General features: G+C 45.1%; 1 protein-coding gene across 3 annotated transcripts in view; it reads right to left on the bottom strand.

The window, feature by feature from the left end:
- The window catches only part of UBA2 (ubiquitin like modifier activating enzyme 2), a 43848-nt gene extending 26135 nt beyond the window's left edge, over positions 1-17713 (bottom strand). For 2 of the 3 annotated variants that reach the window (XM_032170423.2, XM_058425547.1), the window contains exons 1-7: positions 17524-17713; positions 15439-15522; positions 14177-14247; positions 12676-12740; positions 11110-11210; positions 6704-6825; positions 1567-1634 (exon numbers count right to left, since the gene is read on the bottom strand). In XM_032170423.2, the coding sequence (XP_032026314.1) occupies positions 1567-1634; positions 6704-6825; positions 11110-11210; positions 12676-12740; positions 14177-14247; positions 15439-15522; positions 17524-17661 (649 nt within the window). In that variant the 5' untranslated portion in view covers positions 17662-17713. Of the gene's footprint in view, positions 1-1566; positions 1635-6703; positions 6826-11109; positions 11211-12675; positions 12741-14176; positions 14248-15438; positions 15523-15912; positions 16007-17523 lie in introns of all 3 variants that reach the window. The other variant, XM_032170424.2, reaches the window with a different exon arrangement.
- Positions 17714-19948: the final 2235 nt, after the last annotated feature.

Genomic DNA, 19948 nt, shown 5'->3' with positions numbered 1-19948 from the left:
AAAAAAAAAAAAAAAAAAAGATCCCTCCCTCCCTTTTTTCTTTCTTTCTTTCTTTTTTTCCCTCTGTGGCCCAGGCTGCAATCTACTCGGCTCGCTGCTGCCCCGCACCGCGGACTGCCTGGGACTGCCGGCGCACGCCACCACCGCTGCCTGCTTTTTCTCCTTTGGCTGCAGGCGCGGTTTCGCCATGTTGGCCACGCTGGTCTCCAGCTCCTGACCCCGAGTGCTCTGCCCGCCTCGGCCTCCCGAGGTGCTGGGACTGCAGACGGAATCTCGCTCACTCGGTGCTCGGTGTTGCCCGGGCTGGAGTGCGGTGGCATGGTCTCGGCTCGTGGCAGCCTCCGCCTCCCAGCCGCCTGCCTTGGCCTACCAGGGTGCTGGGTTTGCAGCCCCTGCCCGGCCGCCGCCCCGTCTAGGAAGTGGGGAGCGTCTCTGCTCGGCCGCCCCTCTGCCCAGCCTCCCCATCTGGGAAGTGAGGAGCGCCTGTGCCCGGCCACCCATCGTCTGGGAGGTGAGGAGCACCTCTGCCTGGCCACCCATCGTCTGGGAAGTGAGGAGCGCCTCTGCCCGGCCACCAATCGTCTGGGAAGTGAGGAGTGCCTCTGCCCGGCCGCCCCGTCTGGGAAGAAGTGAGGAGCGCCTCTGCCCGGCCGCCCCGTCTGGGAAGAAGTGAGGAGCGCCTCTGCCCGGCCGCCCCGTCTGGGAAGTGAGGAGCGCCTCTGCCCGGCCACCCATCGTCTGGGAAGTGAGGAGCGCCTCTGCCCGGCCACCCATCGTCTGGGAAGTGAGGAGCGTCTCTGCCCGTCCGCCCCGTCTGGGAAGAAGTTAGGAGCGCCTCTGCCCGGCTGCCCCGTCTGGGAAGAAGTGAGGAGCGTCTCTGCCCGGCCGCCCCATCTGGGAAGAAGTGAGGAGCACCTCTGCCCGGCCACCCTGTCTGGGAAGTGAGGAGCGCCTCTGCCCGGCCGCCCCGTCTGGGATGTGGGGAGCGCCTCTGCCCGACCGCCCCGTCTGGGAGGTCTACCACGGAGGCCAGAAGCAATGTGGGGGCTGGACGTGGTGGCTCACGCCAGTGGTCCCGGCACTCTGGGGGGCCGAGGCGGGTTGATCACTTCAGGCTAGGAGTTCAAGACCAGCCTGGCCAACATGGCGAAACATATGAAAAATACAACAGACAAACCAACCAACCAACCCAGTGACAACAAAACAGGTCTACCCTGGAGTCATACTCTAATTTTTTCTATTTTCCTCCCTTTCTGATCCTTTATCCCACTTTCTTTTTCCTTCCTCTTCCTTCTCCTTCTTCTTTGTCAAATAGAGGATTGAGTTATTATCACTGATCCATATAAAGTCCCTCTCTCATTTATTTTAATTCCCATCCCCCATCTCTATTCCCCGACTTCCCCTGTGCAACCTTCCTAATATGTTTGATACACATCTTTTTGTTTGTATGTATTTTTGGAAAATGTTTATTGTTTTTGTGTGCAAAAATAAAAAAATTAAAAAACAATAAACTTAAAAAAAAAGATAATAGTCTCTAATAAAACATATGCCAAATAATTTACTCACAGGCAGCTTCAGGGTCAGCTCTGTCAGGAGATACTTCTTGATCAGCATCTTCTTCCCCAAACAACTGGCTGTAATTTAAGAATAGTAAATTCTTATGTACAACAAAGCATTCTGAACAAACATGTAATTTAGAATATTCCAAATATTTAGCAGAGATAAAGACTGAACAACTGGCTGGGCGCGGTGGCTCACACCTTTAATCCCAACATTTTGGGAGGCCGAGGCAGGCAGATCACAAAGTCAGGAGTTCGAGACCAGCCTGACCAACACGGTGAAACTTCGTCTCTACCAAAAATATAAAAATTAGCCAGGCATGGTAGCGCATGCCTGTAATCCCAGCTACTCGGGAAGCTGAAGCAGGAGAATCGCTTGAACCCAGGAGACGGAGGTTGCAGTGAGCCGAGATTGCACAACTGCACTCCAGCCTGGGCGACAGAGCGAGACTCTGTCTCAAAAAAAAAAAAAAAAAAAGAGTGAACAACTGATACATGACTATAAACTTAAAAGTTTAACACAATGTGCCTGGACAGCTTGCATCCCAATTTCAACAGCAACGTAAGCGAGGTTAAACTTTAGCAGACCTACATCCATTTCTATCAGCGAGGCTCTGCACATTTCAATGTTAAAACCTCTGCTCAAGAAACAGGTGAGTGGTTTTCACTTACAACCTGGATAACATTCTAACACCAGAATAATGTTTGTAAAGTACACCTGCAGCTACCTGTTCAACGAACATTATATACCTCAGGTGCAGAGTCCCGATCTAGGGGATAGAAATTCAGCAATGAACAAGATTAACTTTTTTTCATGGTAGAATGGCTCTTTACTGCTGAACAGAGTCTTAACAATTTGAAAGTATTAAGCTGAGATTCTCTTTTATTAATAAAGTTATCCTAAAAACTGTTTAATAACTCATGGATATAAAAGTTTCCAGTATTTCCTCAAGTATATGACTAATGAAAGTTATCTTACAGAAATCCTTTGTACAACCCCCCACCCAACTATAATTTCAAAGCTCTGATAGTCACTCCCAACAATGGCATGTTAACACTTCCTAAAATTAATGCTTTGCCAACTAGTGAGTGCAAAATAGTAGACAGCCCCTAATTTAAAATGGTTCCACCAATGATGTTTCACCTTTACAACAGGTTTATTGAGGTTATATTAAAATGCATTTTTGGCTGGGCTTGGTGGCTCACACATGTAATCCCAACACTTTGGGAGGCCGAGGTGGATGGATCACCCAAAGTCAGGAGTTCAAGACCAGCCTGGCCAACATGGTGAAACCCTGTATCTACTAAAATACAAATATTAGCTGGGCGTGGTGGCAGGCGCCTGTAATCCCAGCCACACGAGAGGCTGAGCAGGAGAATCGCTTGAACCCAGGAGGCAGAGGTTGCAGTTGCACTGCATTCCAGCCTGGGCAACAAGAGCGAAACTCCATCTCAAAAAAAAACAAACAAAAAAAAAGCAGCATTTTTACTTAATGGTATATTTTATTTATGATGAGTTTATCAGGAAGTATCTGAGGAGCATCTGTAGCTTACTGTGGCCTTATACTTAATTTTCTAAGTCTTACGATTAAAACATAACTTGCTTATTGCCTATTTAGGTTTCCCTTTGAGTGAAAAATGCTGCTCATATTAATTTTGCCAGATTATCTTTTTTTGTGTGTGACAGGGTCTCACTGTCCCCAAGGCTAGTGTGCAGTGGTGTGACCACAGCTCACTGCAGCCTCGACCTCCTAGGCTCGAGTGATCCTCTCACCTCAGCCTCCCAAGTAGCTGGGACCACAGGCATGTGCCACCACGCCTTGCTAATTTTTAAATTTTTTGTAGTGATGGGGTTTCACTATGTTGCCCACACTGCTCTCAAACTGCTGGGCTCAAGCAATACTCCTGCCTTGGCCTCCTAAAGAGCTGGGATTACAGGTGTGTGTCACTGCACCTGGCCACATTATCTTTTTTTTTTTTTTCCTTTTTCTGAGACACAATCTCGCTCTGTCCCCCAGACTGGAGTGCAGTAGCATGATCTCCACTCACTTCAACCTCCGCCTCCCTGGTTCAAGTGGCTCTCATGGCTCAGCCTCCCGAGTAGCTGGGACTACAGGCATGTGCCACCACACCCCGCTAATTTTTGTATTTTTAGTAGAGACAGGGTTTCGCCATGTTGCCCAGCGGTTCTCAAACTCCTGGCCTCAAGTGATTCACCCACCTCAGCCTCCCAAAGAAAAAAAATGTTTGCCAAATAAATAAAGCTTCCAAGTGTAGTTTTGGTGAACACTTATCAAGTTGACACTGTTATGTATACTTTTCTGAGTGCAAAAATTAAAGACAATGTTTGCTGAAGGTTTCTACAAAATACCCTTTATCAGGTTGAGAACATTCTTAGTTTAGTAAGAATTTTTTTTATTTTTAATTTTATCTATCTATTTATTTTTTATTTTTTTGAGATGAAGTATCATTCTGTCGCCCAGGCTGGAGTGCAGTGGTGCAATCTCAGCTCACTGCAACCTCCGCCTCCCGGGTTCACACCATTCTCCTGCCTCAGCCTCCCGAGCAGCTGGGACTACAGGCACCCGCCACCACGTCCAGCTAATTTTTTTTATTTGTAGTAGAGATGCGGTTTCACTGTGTTACCCAGGGTGGTCTCGATCTCCTGACCTCGTGATCCGCTCACCTCAGCCTCCCGAAGTGCTGGGATTACAGGCGTGAGCCACCTTGCCCAGCCTAGTAAGAAGTTTTTATTTCTGTTTTAGTAGCAACTTTCATCATGAAAGGCCGTTTGCTAAATTTTACCAAATGCTTTCTCTGTATCTATGAAAACTATATAGTTTATCTTTCATTTCCTAACGAGTGAATGACATTTACAGATTTTCTAGTTTAAACCATGCTTGTATTCCTGAATAAACACGTGGTCAAGACATACTTTTTATATGATTCTAGATCCACATGCTAATTTTTTTTTTTTTTTTTTTTTTTTTTTGAGACAGAGTCTTGCTCTGTTGCCCAGGCTGGAGCACAGCAGAGCGATCTTGGCTCACTGCAGCCTCCACCTCCCGGGTTCAAGCAATTCTCCTGCCTCAGCCTCCCAAGTAGCTGGGATTACAGGCACCCGCCACCATGCCCGGCTAATTTTGTATTTTTAATAGAGACAGGATTTCGCCATGTTGGCCAAGCTAGTCTTGAACTCCTGACCTCAGGTGATACGCCCGCTTCAGCTTCCAAGTGCTGAGATTACAGGCGTGATACACTGCGCCCGTCCCCAGGATATGCTAATATTTTACATAGGATTTCTGCATCTATTATTTAGGTGTGAGACTGACTAGCAATTTTTTCTTATGCCATAATGGCCTTGACAGGTTTTGCTATCAAAGACATTGCTGGCCTCGTAACACCAGCTAAGTAGTATTCCCTTTTAAAAATTTCTCGGGGAGAGTTTAGCTAATATTACAATATACTCCTTGAAAGTTTCGTGAATCGAATCTGTAAAAATAACATAGGTTTGACGCATTATTTAGAAGAATTTAAACTACTTATGTTTCTCCAAGGTATAGTGCTAAATTCAGGCATTCTATTTTCCTTTCTTTTTTTTTTTGAAACATCATCTCACACTGTCCCCCAGGCTGGAGTGCAGTGGCCCAATCTCCACCCACTAGGTTCAAGTGGTTCTCATGGCTCAGTCTCCCAAGTAGCTGGGACTACAGATGCCCACCACCACGCCCGGTTAATTTTTGTATTTATAGTAGAGACAGGGTTTCGCCATGTTGGCCAGGCTGTTCTCCAACTCCTGGCCTCAAGTGACCCACCCACCTCAGCCTCCCAAAGTGCTGGGATTGCAGGCCTGAGCCACCGCACTGGGCACTTAGTAAGTTTTTAAAAATGTATTTACCCAGATAATTTAAATTTTTTATGTACTACCATGGTCTTATTATCATCCCTTTTTTTTTCTTATGGCCTATTTAATCTCTGCTATCTATGTTCCCCGTTTAGTTCTCACTTACTCCTCTTCTATTTTGTAATCAAATGTGCTTTTACTTCAATTAATATCCTTCCTTCTCATTCCTTTTTTCTTTCTTTCTTCATTTTAAGACAGGATCTCACTATCACCCAGACTGGAGTGCAGTGGCACAATCTTGGTTCACTGCAGCGTCAACCTCCCAGGCTCAACTGATACTCCTACCTCGGCCTCCCAAGTAGCTGGGAGTACAGGTATGCCTGGCTCATTTTTCTATTTTTTGTAGAGACACGGTTTTGCCATGTTTCCCAGGCTGGTCTCAAACTCCTGGGCTCAAGGGATCCTCCCATCTCAACCTCCCACAGTGCTGGGATGAGAGGCATGAGCCACCATGCCTGCACCATTCTCATTTCTTAAAGTATATTCTGTGGTTCATTTTTTAACTTAAATTGGATTCTTAGTAAAGATTTACTAATTAACGTTCAGCCTTTCTTCATGTATGTAAATCTGTAACTTTTTGCCAACCACCACATTCAATATATTCTGGTATAGCATTTTCATCATTATCAGTACAGAGTATTTTTAACTTCCATTGTGATTTCTTTTATAACCAATGGGTTATTTGTAAGTATACGTTCACACTTCCAAATATAAAGATTTTTATCGCTTAGTTACATGGCTGTCTCCAATATAAGACTAAGTTTCCTGAACAGTCATGGCCACTTTTTTTTTTTTTTTGAGACAAACTGTCACTCTGTTGCCAAGCTGGAGTGCAGTGGCGCAATCTCGGCTCACTCCAACCTCCACCTCTTGGGTTCAAGCAATTCTCCTGCCTCATTCTCCTGAGTAGCTGGGATTACAGGCACTCGCCATCACGCCCAACTAATTTTTGTATTTTTAGTAGAGATGGGTTTCACCATGCTGGCCACACTGGTCTCAAATTCCTGAGCTCAGGTGATCCAACCACCTCAGCCTCCCAAAGTGCCGGGATTATAGGTGTGAGCCACCGCACCCAGTCAGCTGAATTTAACCTAAGAAATACCGCAAGAAAGCTACTAACACATCCCTTCACCATATTTAAACATCCTAAGTTCAATCTCTTCAAGGTAATTAAATAAAAATGACTCCATTTTCCATCATCAGTACCGAAAAGCATGCCAAGAAATATACACACTCTTACTTGAACAAGTACTTTGCCCAAACGATGCAATGTATAGGTTCTGAAGGTGTGTTACGAATTGTACATCCAGGAAAGGTTCTCTGGGTCGGCTTAGGATGACATTCATAACACTCGGTCACACCCTATGAAGTCAGGATATGAGAAAAAAACATTTATTCCATGGTGGCAGTTTCTCAACATTATAAGGTAATATAAACACTTCATTCATCTATATTCCAACTAGGTTTTATGTTGTCAAGGAATTTTTAAAATATTAGTGACTCCAAAATCCTTACTTTATGATAAACTAACACAACAGCTAACTGAATCTACCAGTCATATAAGGTTGTGCCAGGATGCCAACTCCTGGCTCAGTGAACATGACTTACAAGCCCAAATAAAAATTACTACACTTGAGTGTCAAATATGAGTTCACCTTGATCACACTAAACAGAAAAACTGCTGGAAAGACAAACAGCAGCTTTCCAAGAAATTATTTCTCAAAGTTGTAAATGTTATTTAAATATTATTCGCAGCCATTTCCTTTTTTTTTTTTTTTTTGAGCAAAACTAAGTGGGTGTGGGGAATAAAGCCATATCCTTATAATCTCCTGAAATTAAGTAAACTAAAAGTATTAATTTCAAGATATATCTACCTACACAGAAAAATCTTAGGTGTTACTAAACCAAATACTCTTCATTTTATTGGTACACGTTTCTTTTTGGCGGTGGGGAGACGGAGTCTCGCTCTGTTACCCTGGCTGGAGTACAGTGGCATAATCTCGGCTCACTGCAACCTCTGCCTCCCAGGTTCAAGCAATTCTCCTGCCTCAGGCTCCCAAAGAGCTGGGATTACAGGCGTCTCCCACCACTCCCAGCTAATTTTCATATTTTTAGTAGAGATGGGGTTTTTCCATGTTGGCCAGGTTGGTCTTGAACTCCTGACTTCATGTGATTCGCCCGCCTCAGCTTCCCAAAAGTGCTGGGATTACGGGCGTGAGCCACTGCGCCCAGCCCATTTTATTGATACACATTCAAGTTTAAAATTACAATTTAAGAAATTTATGCCTTGGAAGAAGTACATGACACCTGAGACAACTTTTCAAAACTATCAAATGAATCATCTTTCATTATCTCAGATATTCCTAACCTCAGTCTCTTCTTTTTTTCTTTTTGTCTGAGACGCAATTTCGCTAGTTGCCCAGGCTGGAGTGCAATGGCATGATCTGGGCTCACCACAACCTCTGCCTCCTGGGTTCAAGTGATTCTCATGCCTCAGCCTCCCGAGTAGCTGGGATTACAGGCGCGTGCCACCACACCCAGCTAATTTTGTATTTTTAGTAGAGATGGGGTTTCACCATGTTGGCCAGGCTGGTCTCGAACTCCTTACCTCAGGTGATCCGCCCGCCTTGGCCTCCCAAAGTGCTGGGTTTACAAGCGTAAGCCACTACGCCCAGCCACCTTCAGTCTCAATACACAGTGGTGTGTCAGAATCACAGTAACAAGGGTATAAAAAGCAATGTCTGGCCGGGCGTGGTGGCTCATACCTGTAATCCCAGCACTTTGGGAGGCCAAGGCGGGAGGATCACCTGAGGTCAGGAGTTTGAGACCAGCCTGGCTAACATGGCAAAACCTCATCTCTATCAAAAATGCAGGCCGGGCGCGGTGGCTCACGCTTGTAATCCCAGCACTTTGGGAGGCCGAGGTGGGCGGATCACGAGGTCAGGAGATCGAGACCACGGTGAAACCCCGTCTCTACTAAAAATACAAAAAATTAGCCGGGCGTGGTGGCGGGCGCCTGCAGTCCCAGCTACTCGGAGAGGCTGAGGCAGGAGAATGGCATTAACCCGGGAGGCGGAGCTTGCAGTGAGCCGAGATTGCGCCACTGCACTCCAGCCTGGGCGACGGAGCGAGACTCCGTCTCAAAAAAAAAAAATGCAAAAATTAGCCAGGCTAATTGTTCAAGAACCAAAACTCTCAAATACTGTTTTAATATAAATTGCAGTAGATTTAGAGTTGTCTCCGAAACACCATTTCTGATGCCCTCAGCCTTCCACTATGCTTTCTTGAGGGTAGCCACATGGCAAGCAGTCATGAGACTCATATTGCAACGCAGACAGAGAACTTCCGTCTTGATCTGTCAACAGATACTGAAGGCCTCCACTTATTCAACAACTTAATACACACTGACATATACAACAGTCTTTCGTAGAATGGTATTCAATAAGGTTCCAAGAATAACATTTAACAGTTAAGACAAATAAAGGCACAATTTCTAACATGAATAAGCTGCCAAAAAAAATTAGACACAACCAGCAAATGTTAAGTACATTATAATTCTCTTTCTACAGTTTCAAAATGTGGAAAACAACTCTTCAAATGTATCTACAATATTTAACTTCTTAAAAGAACTGAAAGAAAAAATATCTGAATACCAAATGAAGCTGTCTTGAGGTTTTAAAAACTGAGGTATGTGCCAGGCACGGTGGCTCACGCCTGTAATCCCAGCACTTTGGGAGGCCGAGGCAGGTGGATCACCTGAGGTCGGGAGTTCGAGACCAGCCTGACCAACACAGAGAAACCCCGTCTCTACTAAAAATACAAAATTAGCCAGGCGTGGTGGCGCACGCCTGTAATCCCAGCTACTCGGGAGACTGAGGCAGGAGAATTGCTTGAACCTGGGAGACGGAGGTTGCGGCAAGCCGAGATGGTGCCATTGCACTCCAGCCTGGGCAACAAGAGTGAAACCCCGTCTCAAAAAATTAATAAATAAACAAACGAACAAACCAAAACAAAACTGAGGTATGAGCACACAGGTATTTTGTTTATTATTCTCTAGTTGTAATTAAATGTTTGAAATAATTCACAAATACACCCCTAAAAAGTTTTCAAAGTTCCCTTCCACATTATAAGCCCAGACTCTTTTAGACAATAGAATTTTTTGGGTTTTTTTTTTTTTTGTGACAGAGTTTCGCTCTTGTCGCCCAGGCTGGAGTGCAATGGCGTGATCTCAGCTCACCACAACCTCTGCTTCCCCAGTTCAAGGGATTCTCCTGCCTCAGCCTCCCAAGTAGCTGGGATTACAGGTGCACACCACCACGCCCAGCTAATTTTTGTATTTTTAGTAGAGACAAGGTTTCACCATGTTGGGCAGGCTGATCTCAAAATCCTGACCTCAGATGATCCACTTGCCTCGGGTTCCCAAAGTGCTGGGATTACAGGCATGAGCCATCATGCCTGGCTTTTTTTTTTTTGAGACGGAGTCTCACTCTGTTGCCCAGGCTGGAGTGTGGTGCCATCTTGGCTCACTGTAACCTCCACCTCCCAGGTTCAAGCAATTCTCGTGCTTCAGCCTCCCAACTAGCTGGGATTACAGGTGCAAGCCTCCACACCCAGCTAATTTTTGTATTTTTTGTAGAGATGTGGTTTCACTACATTGGAGAGGCTGGTCTTGAACTCCTGACCTCAAGTGATCTGCCTGCCTCAGCCTCCCAAAGTGCTGGGATTACAGGCATGAGCCACTGCACGCAGCCGACAAAAAGAAATTTTTGATGCCTGGTATATCATGCTTACCAGTCTAAGGATTTTAATACAAAAGTCAAATGAAACAAAATGGCAGAGCTGAAAGATTTCCTTGCCCACAGTCTTTTGAGCACCTTTATAGCTTTTAAGTTTGTTTTTTCAGACAGAGTCTTGATCTGTAGCCCAGGCTGGAGGGCAGTGGTGCAATCTCAGCTTACCCCAACTTCCGCCTCTCAGGTTCAAGTGATTCGCCTGGCTCAGCCTCTCAAGTAGCTGGGATTACAGGCGCCTGCCACCATGTCCAGCTAATTTTTGTATTTTTAGTAGAGATGGGGTTTCACCATGTTTGCCAGGCTGGTCTCAAACTCCTGACCTCAGGTGATCCGCCCACCTCAGCCTCCCAAAGTGCTGAGATTACAGGCGTGAGCCACCGCACCTGGCCGCATTTTAAGTTTTTTTTGTTTTGTTGTTTGTTTTTTTTTTTTTTTTGACACAGAGTCTCGCTGTCGCCCATCTCGGCTCACTGCAGGCCCCCCCCCCCCCCCCCCCCCCCCGGGTTCACGCCATTCTCCTGCCTCAGCCCCCCGAGTAGCTGGGACTACAGGCGCCCACCACCTCGCCTAGCTAATTTTTTGTATTTTTAGTAGAGACGGGGTTTCACTGTGTTAGCCAGGATGGTCTCAATCTCCTGCCCTCGTGATCCGCCCGCCTAGGCCTCCCAAAGTGCTGGGATTACAGGCATGAGCCACTGTGCCCGGCCCGCATTTTAAGTTTTGTATGTGCATAAAAGTCCTTACATTTTGGATGTTCACCTGCTCATTTTATATAAATATAAAGTTTATTTCCTCCTGCTCCAAGGTTTCAAATAAATATTTGGGAAGTTAAAAAAATAAAACTTTTCTTTACCTTTTTGATAGTAGTTACTTGTCCAAGATACCCAGCTGTTCCACTTTCAATAAGAGGAACATCAGCTGCCAGGCACATTCTATTAACATGGTTTCGGGCAGCTGGAAGTAAAAAAACAGTATGAGTTTTTGGGGAAAAAAAAAAAATTAGTTATCTTTAATTAGGATGACACAGACCCAAAACTATCTTACTGGCTTCATTTTTTGTACAATTTTCTTATAGCTATGGCCAGAATAATACAATTGTTAATTACAGACATTTAAGAGACATTCACTTAGCAAAATATCAAATAGAATTTATATCACAAATTTACTCCAGGAGAAGTACCCACAGAAACACATACTTTTAAAAATCCAAAGTGCCATATTTCTCTTCTGTTGCTGTACCTTACACAAAACACTGTTTCAAGGTGTTCTTTAACTCACCACTATTCTAATATAATTAGCAGATAATACATGATAGAAATGAAGGTAGAATGTGGAATATCAACTGGGAACTATTAAAGTAGTTTAAGGCTAGGAAAAAAAGATGAGTCAGGTTAAGAGAGTAATTTCAGGACGGGAGCAGTGGCTCATGCCCATAATCTCAGCATTTTGGGAGGCTGAGGTGGGAGGACTCCTTGAAGCCAGGAGTTCGAGGCCAGCCTGGGCAACAAAGCAAGACTCCATCCCTACAAAAATAAACATAAAGAAATTAGCTGGGTATGGTGGCACATGTCTGCAGAGTAGCTACTGCAGAGGCTGAGGTAAGAGTATCACTTGAGCCCATTTGAAGGCTTCAGTGAGTTATGATCACACCAGTGCACTCTTGTCTGGGCAACAGTGAGACCCCAAGCCTTAAAAAAATATATAAACGTAATTTTGACTTTTCCTTGTGTTTTTTATTTAGATATTTCTGGCCCAACTTGTTGCAAACTCACTAGACACACTTTTACATGTGGAAGTAATTACAAAGAATATCACTCAAGCATTCCCCACCCCACCCTCCAGTCATACTTTTTCTTTTCTTTTTTTTTTGAGACAGGGTCGCACTCTGTCACCAAGGCTGGAGTGTAGTGGTGTGATCTAGGCTCACTGCAACTTCTGCCTCCTGGCTTCAAGCGATTCTCCCACCTCAGCCTCCGGAGAAGCTGGGACTACAGGCACATGCCACCACACCAGCTAATTTTTGTGTTTTTTGGTAGAGACAGGGTTTCACCATGTTGGCTAGGTTGGTCTCCAACTCCTGACATCAAGTGATCCTCCTGCCTTGGTCTCTCAAAGTGCTGGGATTACAGGTGTGAGCCACTGTGCCGAGCCACAGTCACACTTTTTGAGAGCTTTTCACTTCACTTCTATTTATACCTTTTGGTAGAAATGCAGAGAATATGATAGCTAAATTCCCACCTGGAATAAGTCATTTCTATATAAAACTGAAATCAATGGGCATGCTTTAAACTCGCATTTCTCTTATGTCTTTTAAGTTCTAAATCACAAGTAGATAATCTAATAAATATTAAATTTGTAAACAAATTTGATACGGGAGAGAGGAACTACTGAGAAATTAAAAGTATTAAAATAATCTCACCTCTGTTATCTAAAGCATTCATAACCAGTATAAACTGTCGGAAAAATTCCACATTATAGTCAGGGCTACAAAACAAAATAAAAAAAGGTCACCAAAATAACTAGCCTTCCACATGACCTTTGCAGTATAATAAACAGTTCTGAAAAAAACATAGTAAGTTTAAACAAAACTGATATTAGGATTATATGCCATATAGATAGTAACGTTTGACTCTTCCCAAACATAAGCAGATTTTAAAGAAATTATTTCCCTCAAATTCCTATACTTTTTGGCCAGCTAGAGCACAAGAGAAAGATCTCAAACTGGCAGAAAGATGGCATGACTTCACTAGTCCCATTAGGCCTTCTTTGGGCAACAAGTGCCTGGGAACGCATAAAGAACACATTCCCAGGATCTGTCTGGCCTCTGACTTCACCTCACATGATCAGGATCAGGCAGGGTTCAAGCCCCTAGGGTCTCTGCTTTTAGCAGCACTGGGAAAGCAACACAGGGTAAGGAGGTTATAGGGCTATAGGCAGGTTCACAGAGTAAATAACTAAAAAACAAGCCGGAGATACAGGCTGGGTACAGTGGCTCATGCCTGTAATCCCTGCACTTTGGGAGACCAAGGCGGATGGATCACCTGAGGTCGGGAGTTTGAGACCAGCCTGGCCAACATGATGAAACCCCACCTACTAAAATACAAAAAATTAGCCAAGTGTGGTGGCGTGCGCCTGTAATCCCAACTACTCGGGAGGCTGAGACAGGACAATCACTTGAACCCGGGAGGCGGAGGTTGCAGTGAGCCGAGATCATGCCACCGTACTCCAGCCTGGGCAATAAGCGCAAAACCGTCTCACCAAAAAAAAAAACAAAAAAAAAACACAATCCGGAGATACAAATGCCCTGAGAAAGTGTTAACCACCTCAATTCCAGTACCTCAAACAAGGACTATTTTTAACACTATTTACTTGTGAGCTAAACCACCATAGATAAAGGACAATTTCGGCCCACAGTTCCTTTGCTCCAACACCTCCAAAATTATATATTTACTCTATCTTTACTGAGATAAATATATTTATGTACTGTCAATACTACTGCCCTACCACAATTCCAAGTGTTATATTACAGAAGTCAGAGTCATACTACAGATTATTTTGGGAGGGAAACTTTAAAACAGAAAAAGGCAAACACTTTAGAAAAGTCTGAATCATCATAAATAAGGATATTTCATAGTTTAAAATCTCTTCTTACTTAAGGCAAGCATATAAGGTCTTTATAAATTTCCAAGTAACTTACTTATTAAAAGTATTAAACTATCTCACCACTTATCTAAATCATTCAAACCATGTATTTATGAACTGGTAAAAAGAATGCCACTTTGTGAGCAGAAACTACCACTGTTTAATAACTCTAGAAAAATCATTTTTTTAAAAAAAGCTGAATGACTCTGAGCTCATATATTTGGCTTACAAAACCCTTATACTTCATACAACTTTGCAATGTAATCACTAGAGCATACTTCATGATGCTGTCATGGTAGGCAACGATATTAGCTTTCGGGTAAAACTGCAGTACACTTTCCTTGGCAACCTGGAAAAATAAACAACACTGAATTACTACAATATTTCTGTTCCTCTCTGAAATCTGCTTCTGGAAGCCACAATGCTGTTATCTACTTACATGGTACCTTATTTATATTAAACACCAAAGAAGTCCAAAAATGTGAGAAAATTGCATTAGGGTTAAGCTACACTTATAATATTATACTTTTATACTTATAAAATAACCAGAGAGCCCCCCGACCCACGTACCACCAAACACATTTCTACATGAATGGCAAGCTTCAGCAAAAATACAACATGAAGTAACCAAGTGTCATTCATTCATTCACTTAACAAGTATTTACTGAGCATCTTGCATGCACCAGGAACTATACAACATATATGTCAAGCAAGAGAGACACTAATCAAATAGCAATCCAGATTAAGTTCAACTACTAACTGTGATAAATGCCATGAGAATGATAGGAAAAGGCCAGGCATGGTGGCTAATGCCTGTAATCCCAGCACTTGGGAGGCCAATGTGGGAGGATCCCTTGAGGCCAGGAGTTCTAGGCTGCAGTGAGCCATGACCACATCACTGCACTCCAGCCTGGGGCGACAGAGTGAGACCCTATCTCAAAAAAAAAAAAGAAAAAAAGAAAAGAAAATGATAGGAAAAGTAAAGGTTATTATGAGAGAAAAACCAACCTGACTTAGTCTAAAAGGTTTAGGAAAGTACTCCTGGAGAAGGAAGCCAAAATATTAAAGAAGAAAAAGAGAAACAAGTGGGGGTTTGCCAAACAGGTTGGGAGACAGGCAAAAAAGATGTTTTAAGACTCTGAATCACCAAGGAACACTAAAAAAAACTAAACAAAGATCGGGGGAACTGTCTTGTTTCAACTAGGACAGCAGCATAAAACTCCTCTAGCCCCCAAACATAGCAGTAGTCAACCTCTAGGGGGTGTAGGAACACAAGGTGCATCCTAAGTAAACCATCAGAAACTTAAATATAAAGAGGCCATGAAAGTTACACCATTCATCGGATTATTTCCTTTTTAGAACAAAAAAGGAGGCTTAATCTTTAGTCCTTTACTTGATATATCTTTATCCTTCACAATCTCTCAGCTGAAATGAGAGCTCACCCATGTTTACCCTCCTCTATGACAGACAGGATTAATCTGGTATCACAAATAGAAGCTCCATCAAAGAATTATAGAAATGTTATGAGAAATATAGTTACCTGTGCCTTTGATCTTCCAACATGTTTCTTTTGAAACAAAAACTGTCTGTTGAGGTTGCTTACATCAATAGTATCCAGATCAATCTACAAATGCATAAACCCCAGATAAATGACAAATGTTTACGTATGTTTGAGCTGTATCACTACTCTCAGCACCTATAATCCAGAACTTTTGATATTTGCTACATTAGTGGAGAAAACGTTTTTCGAATCCGCCATACCAAAATTGTTAAACTGATAAAGAATAATTTAATGCATGTAAGAATCTAGATTTAATGTCAGAGATAAACTTCTCAAAAATACTTTGAAAGAATGGCATATTTTGTTTGTTTAATTATCCTGGCAAGTATTTCAGGAAATTCCCTGGATGCCATAAAAATACGTGAATTTATTAAAACTATATGTGCTGTCGAGGTAAACACTAACTGAAAATATATTAATATATTTCTCTACACCGGGAGTGGTGGCTCATACCTGTAATCCCAACACTTTGGGAGGACAAAATGAGAGAATCGCTTGAGCCCAGACCTTCAAGACCAGCCTAAGCAAAATAGTGAGACCCTGGTGGCTACAAGAAATAGAAAAAATAAAATTAGGTGGCACATGCCTGTAGTCACAGCTACTCGGGAGGCTGAGGTGGGAGGATCACTGGAGCCTGGGAGGCAGAGGTTGCAGTGAGCCAAGATTGGGCCAATGCACTCCAGCCTGGGTGACAGGGCCAGACCCTGTCTCAAAAAATACTAAAGTATTTCTCTTTCAATCGAATTAACTCTTTCAAATACAAAATATTAAATTTAACTACGCCCTCTTCTTTTTCTTTGTTTTTTGAGACAGGGTCTCGCTCTGTTGCCCAGGCTGGAGTGCAGTGGTGCAAACACAGCTCACTGCAGCCTCGACCTCCCAGGCTCAAGCGATCCTCCTGACACAGCCTCCTGGGTAGCTGGGACCACAGGCGCACACCACCACGCCCCGCTAATTTTCTTTTTTTGTAGAGACGGGGTTTCTCTATGTTGCCCAGGTTCTGTTCTTTTTCTTAAACGATACATGGCAAACATTTATTGAACTTTTGCTGCCTCCTTAATTCAAGCCTTCATCCATACACAATTTCATTTACTATTAACCTGAGAACTGTGAAACTTTTACACATGGTTAAAAAAGTGTCATGTTTTAAGTTTTATCTAATTTTTGCCTAAATATATAATATATAAAGGAAAGAAACAATGATTCAGTCGGCCACCTGTACTTTTTTGTTCATTCCATGTTTCCACTAGCCCTTAAGACACTTTAAACTCACACCCAAGGGCCAATAACATCTCCAATCTCTAAAAAGTTTGCATTAGTAGAAATAACGATCCAAAATAGCACTGGCTTTCAATGTACACCAATGCAAAAGGCACAATTCTAACGTCTTTAATGAAACAAGCGAGTGTACCGTCTACTGTGAGAGCAATGACAGTCACGCAGCCTGCGGGAGCCCTGCCACTCGCTCCATGACCCAGGGTAAGTTACTCAACCCCACTGCGTTTCCCTTTCCTCATCTGTTAAAAATAACGCAGGGTAGAAATAGCGTATGCACTCCTCGGGTGGTGTGAAGATGGAGCGCGTTCCGTGTGTAAACCTGCTCGTGACCAGCGCTCGGGACGCGCTGGTCGCTATCATCGCCATCCTCCGCCCCGGGTCGTTACTTCGGAGTTACGACGGGGATCTCCAAATTAAAGTCACAATATCCGCGAGGGATTCAGTCCTCTCCCGCATCTCCTAACAGCCGGGAATTTGTTTTGAAGGGAGGATACGAGGCGGCTTCACGCCCTCGAAACGCCACACATTGGCGCTGCCGGGGAGGCGGGGGCCCGCGGCCTCCTCGGCGTCCGGAGCCGGCCCAGCGAGCGGAGGCCCGCCCCGTGCCCAAACAACAGTCTCCTCCAGCGGGGGGGGCACAACCCGCGCCTCTCAGCCTGCCCCCGCCCCGCAACTCCGGTCCCGGGCTCCTGGTCCTGAGCCTCAGAGCCCCTCGAGCCCCGGAACCCCCGAATCCCAGCCCCCGCACCACAGCCCGCCATTCACGCGCGCGCGCCCGGCCCTCACCAGGTCGATGTGGGAGAAACCGGTGAGCACGAGATTCTTGAGGAGCTCGCAGCCGATGCCGCCCGCCCCCACCACCAGCACCCGGCCCCCGGCCACCGCCTCAGCCAGCTCCCGGGGCAGCCCCCGCGACAGTGCCATGGCGGGACAACCACGAGCCGCGGCGGAGGCGGAGGCGGGAGAACCTGGCCGCGGCCGGAAGCGGGTGGGGGAAGGGCGGCCCGGTTTCCGCTCCTGCGCACTACAGCCTCCAGCAGACAGGCGGGGCACAGCGCGCCGGGATGTGCTGCAGCCCGCGGGGACCGGCCGGCTCTTGCAAAGGGCTGGCGACCTCCAGCTGAGACCGGCGGTGTTATTCCCACACCAGCATAGGCCCGCCATCAGACCTAAAAAGTCCAAGGGTTGCCTTCTAGCCTGGGGTTTCAACTCCCAGCCAAGACTTCCTTACAGGTTAGAAAACTGATGTCCCTATATGTAAAGAGCTCTTACAAATTAACAAGCATCACCCCCCCAAAAAATAGGCAAAGGATGTGAACAGGAAACTCACAAAAAATTGCACAATATGATGAATAAGCGTATTAAAATGTAAACCATGAAAGAATCGCTTGAACCCTGGAGGTGGAGGTTGCAGTGAACCAAGATCGCACCACTTCACTCCAAGCTGGGTAACAGAGCAAGACTCCGATTAAAAAAAAAAAAAATGTAAACCATGCAAAATGGCAAGATTTTCACCTGCTGGGCGCAGTGGCTCACGCCTGTAATCCCAGCACTTTGGGAGGCCGAGGCGGGTGGATCACGAGGTCAGGAGTTCTGAAACCAGACTGACTAACATGGTGAAACCCCCGTCTCTACTAAAAATATAAAAATTAGCCGGGCGTGGTGGCGTGCGCCTGTAATCCTAGCTACTCGGGAGGCTGAGGCAGGAGAATCGTCTGAACCCAGGAGGCGGAGGTTGCAGTGAGCCGAGATCACGCCACTGCACTCCAACCTGGGCAACAGACTCCGTCTCAAAAAAAAAAAAGGCTGCGCGTGGTGGCGCAAGCCTGTAGCCCCAGCTACTCAAGAGGCTGAGGCAGAATTGCTTGAACTCAGGAGGCGGAGATTGCACCACTGCACTCCAGCCTGGGCGATAGAGCGAGACTGTCTCAAAAAAAAAAAAAGTTTTTCACCTACTAAACTGGTAGAGAGAAAAAATAAGTAAGTTATCAAGGGATTGGGAAACAAGCACTCCGACACACTCCAGGTAAAGATTCCAAAGCAAAGCTTCTCTGGAGGGCGTGGTGGCTTGCACGTGTAGTCCCAGCTACTCAGGAGGCTGAGGCAGGAGGATTGCTTAAGCCTAAGAGGTCGAGGCTGCAGTGTACTACATGCCCTTACCACTGCACTCCAGCCTGAGACAGAGCAAGACCCTGTCTCGAAAAAAAAAAGAAAAAAAAAAAGGCCGGGCGCGGTGGCTCACGCCTGTAATCCCAGCACTTTGGGAGGCCGAGGCGGGCGGATCACGAGGTCAGGAGATCGAGACCATCCTGGCTAACACGGTGAAACACCGTCTCTACTAAAAATACAAAAAAATTAGCCAGGCGAGGTGGCGGGCGCCTGTAGTCCCAGCTACGCGGGAGGCTGAGGCAGGAGAATGGCGTGAACCCTGGGGGGCGGAGCCTGCAGTGAGCCGAGATCGCGCCACTGCACTCCAGCCTGGGTGAAAGGGCGAGACTCCTTCTCAAAAAAAAAAAAAAAAAAACCCTAAAATTGTGCACTTTTGACTCATTCATTCCAATTCTAGGAAACTGTCCTGTAGCAGTTATCATTGATTTAAAAAATATATAAATTTAGCTATAGGGATGGCCATCATGGGAATAAAAATTGGAAAAAACAAGTGGCTAAAAATTGTATAAAGCTTTTGATGTATATTTTAAAAATACAGCAATTATCAGTTATGTTGTGGGAAAAATATTAATGGGAAAATGCTCCAAATATAGTGTTAAATGCAAGAGACAAGCCCACCCCATGATCACCTGGGCCTCATTATCCTCATCTTCGCAGGCAGAGCATGTCTGAACATGGCTGGGAGTGTTTTTATACTGCTGTTATGGGGCTGAAGAAGGGAAGGAGTTGATCATGTTAAAAATAAAGAAAGGGGAAGACTGGAAGGCAGCTGGACAAAGGGACAGTCTCCAGAACCCAGTAGAGACCCCTTCCTGGGATGCTGCAGGAGCATCATCCCAGGGTGAGGGCGGGGACCTGGGCTGATGAACATGGGCAGGTCTAAACAGCCAGGGTCACAGAGCAAGAACCTCCAGCAGCTAGAGCAGGTTCAGTGGCTTGATCAGGTGCCAGAAACAGCATAGGAAGCACTGGAGTGCAGGTGTCAGAGGTGTACACAAGAGGGTGACCACTGCTCTTGGCTCTTTCGCTGCTCTCCTCCCAC

The sequence above is a fragment of the Hylobates moloch genome, unplaced genomic scaffold (assembly GCF_009828535.3).
Source record: "Hylobates moloch isolate HMO894 unplaced genomic scaffold, HMol_V3 SCAFFOLD_12, whole genome shotgun sequence".
NCBI lineage: Eukaryota > Metazoa > Chordata > Mammalia > Primates > Hylobatidae > Hylobates > Hylobates moloch.
The sequence above is the reverse complement of the archived record's forward strand: the minus strand, read 5'-3'. Positions and strand labels throughout refer to the sequence as shown.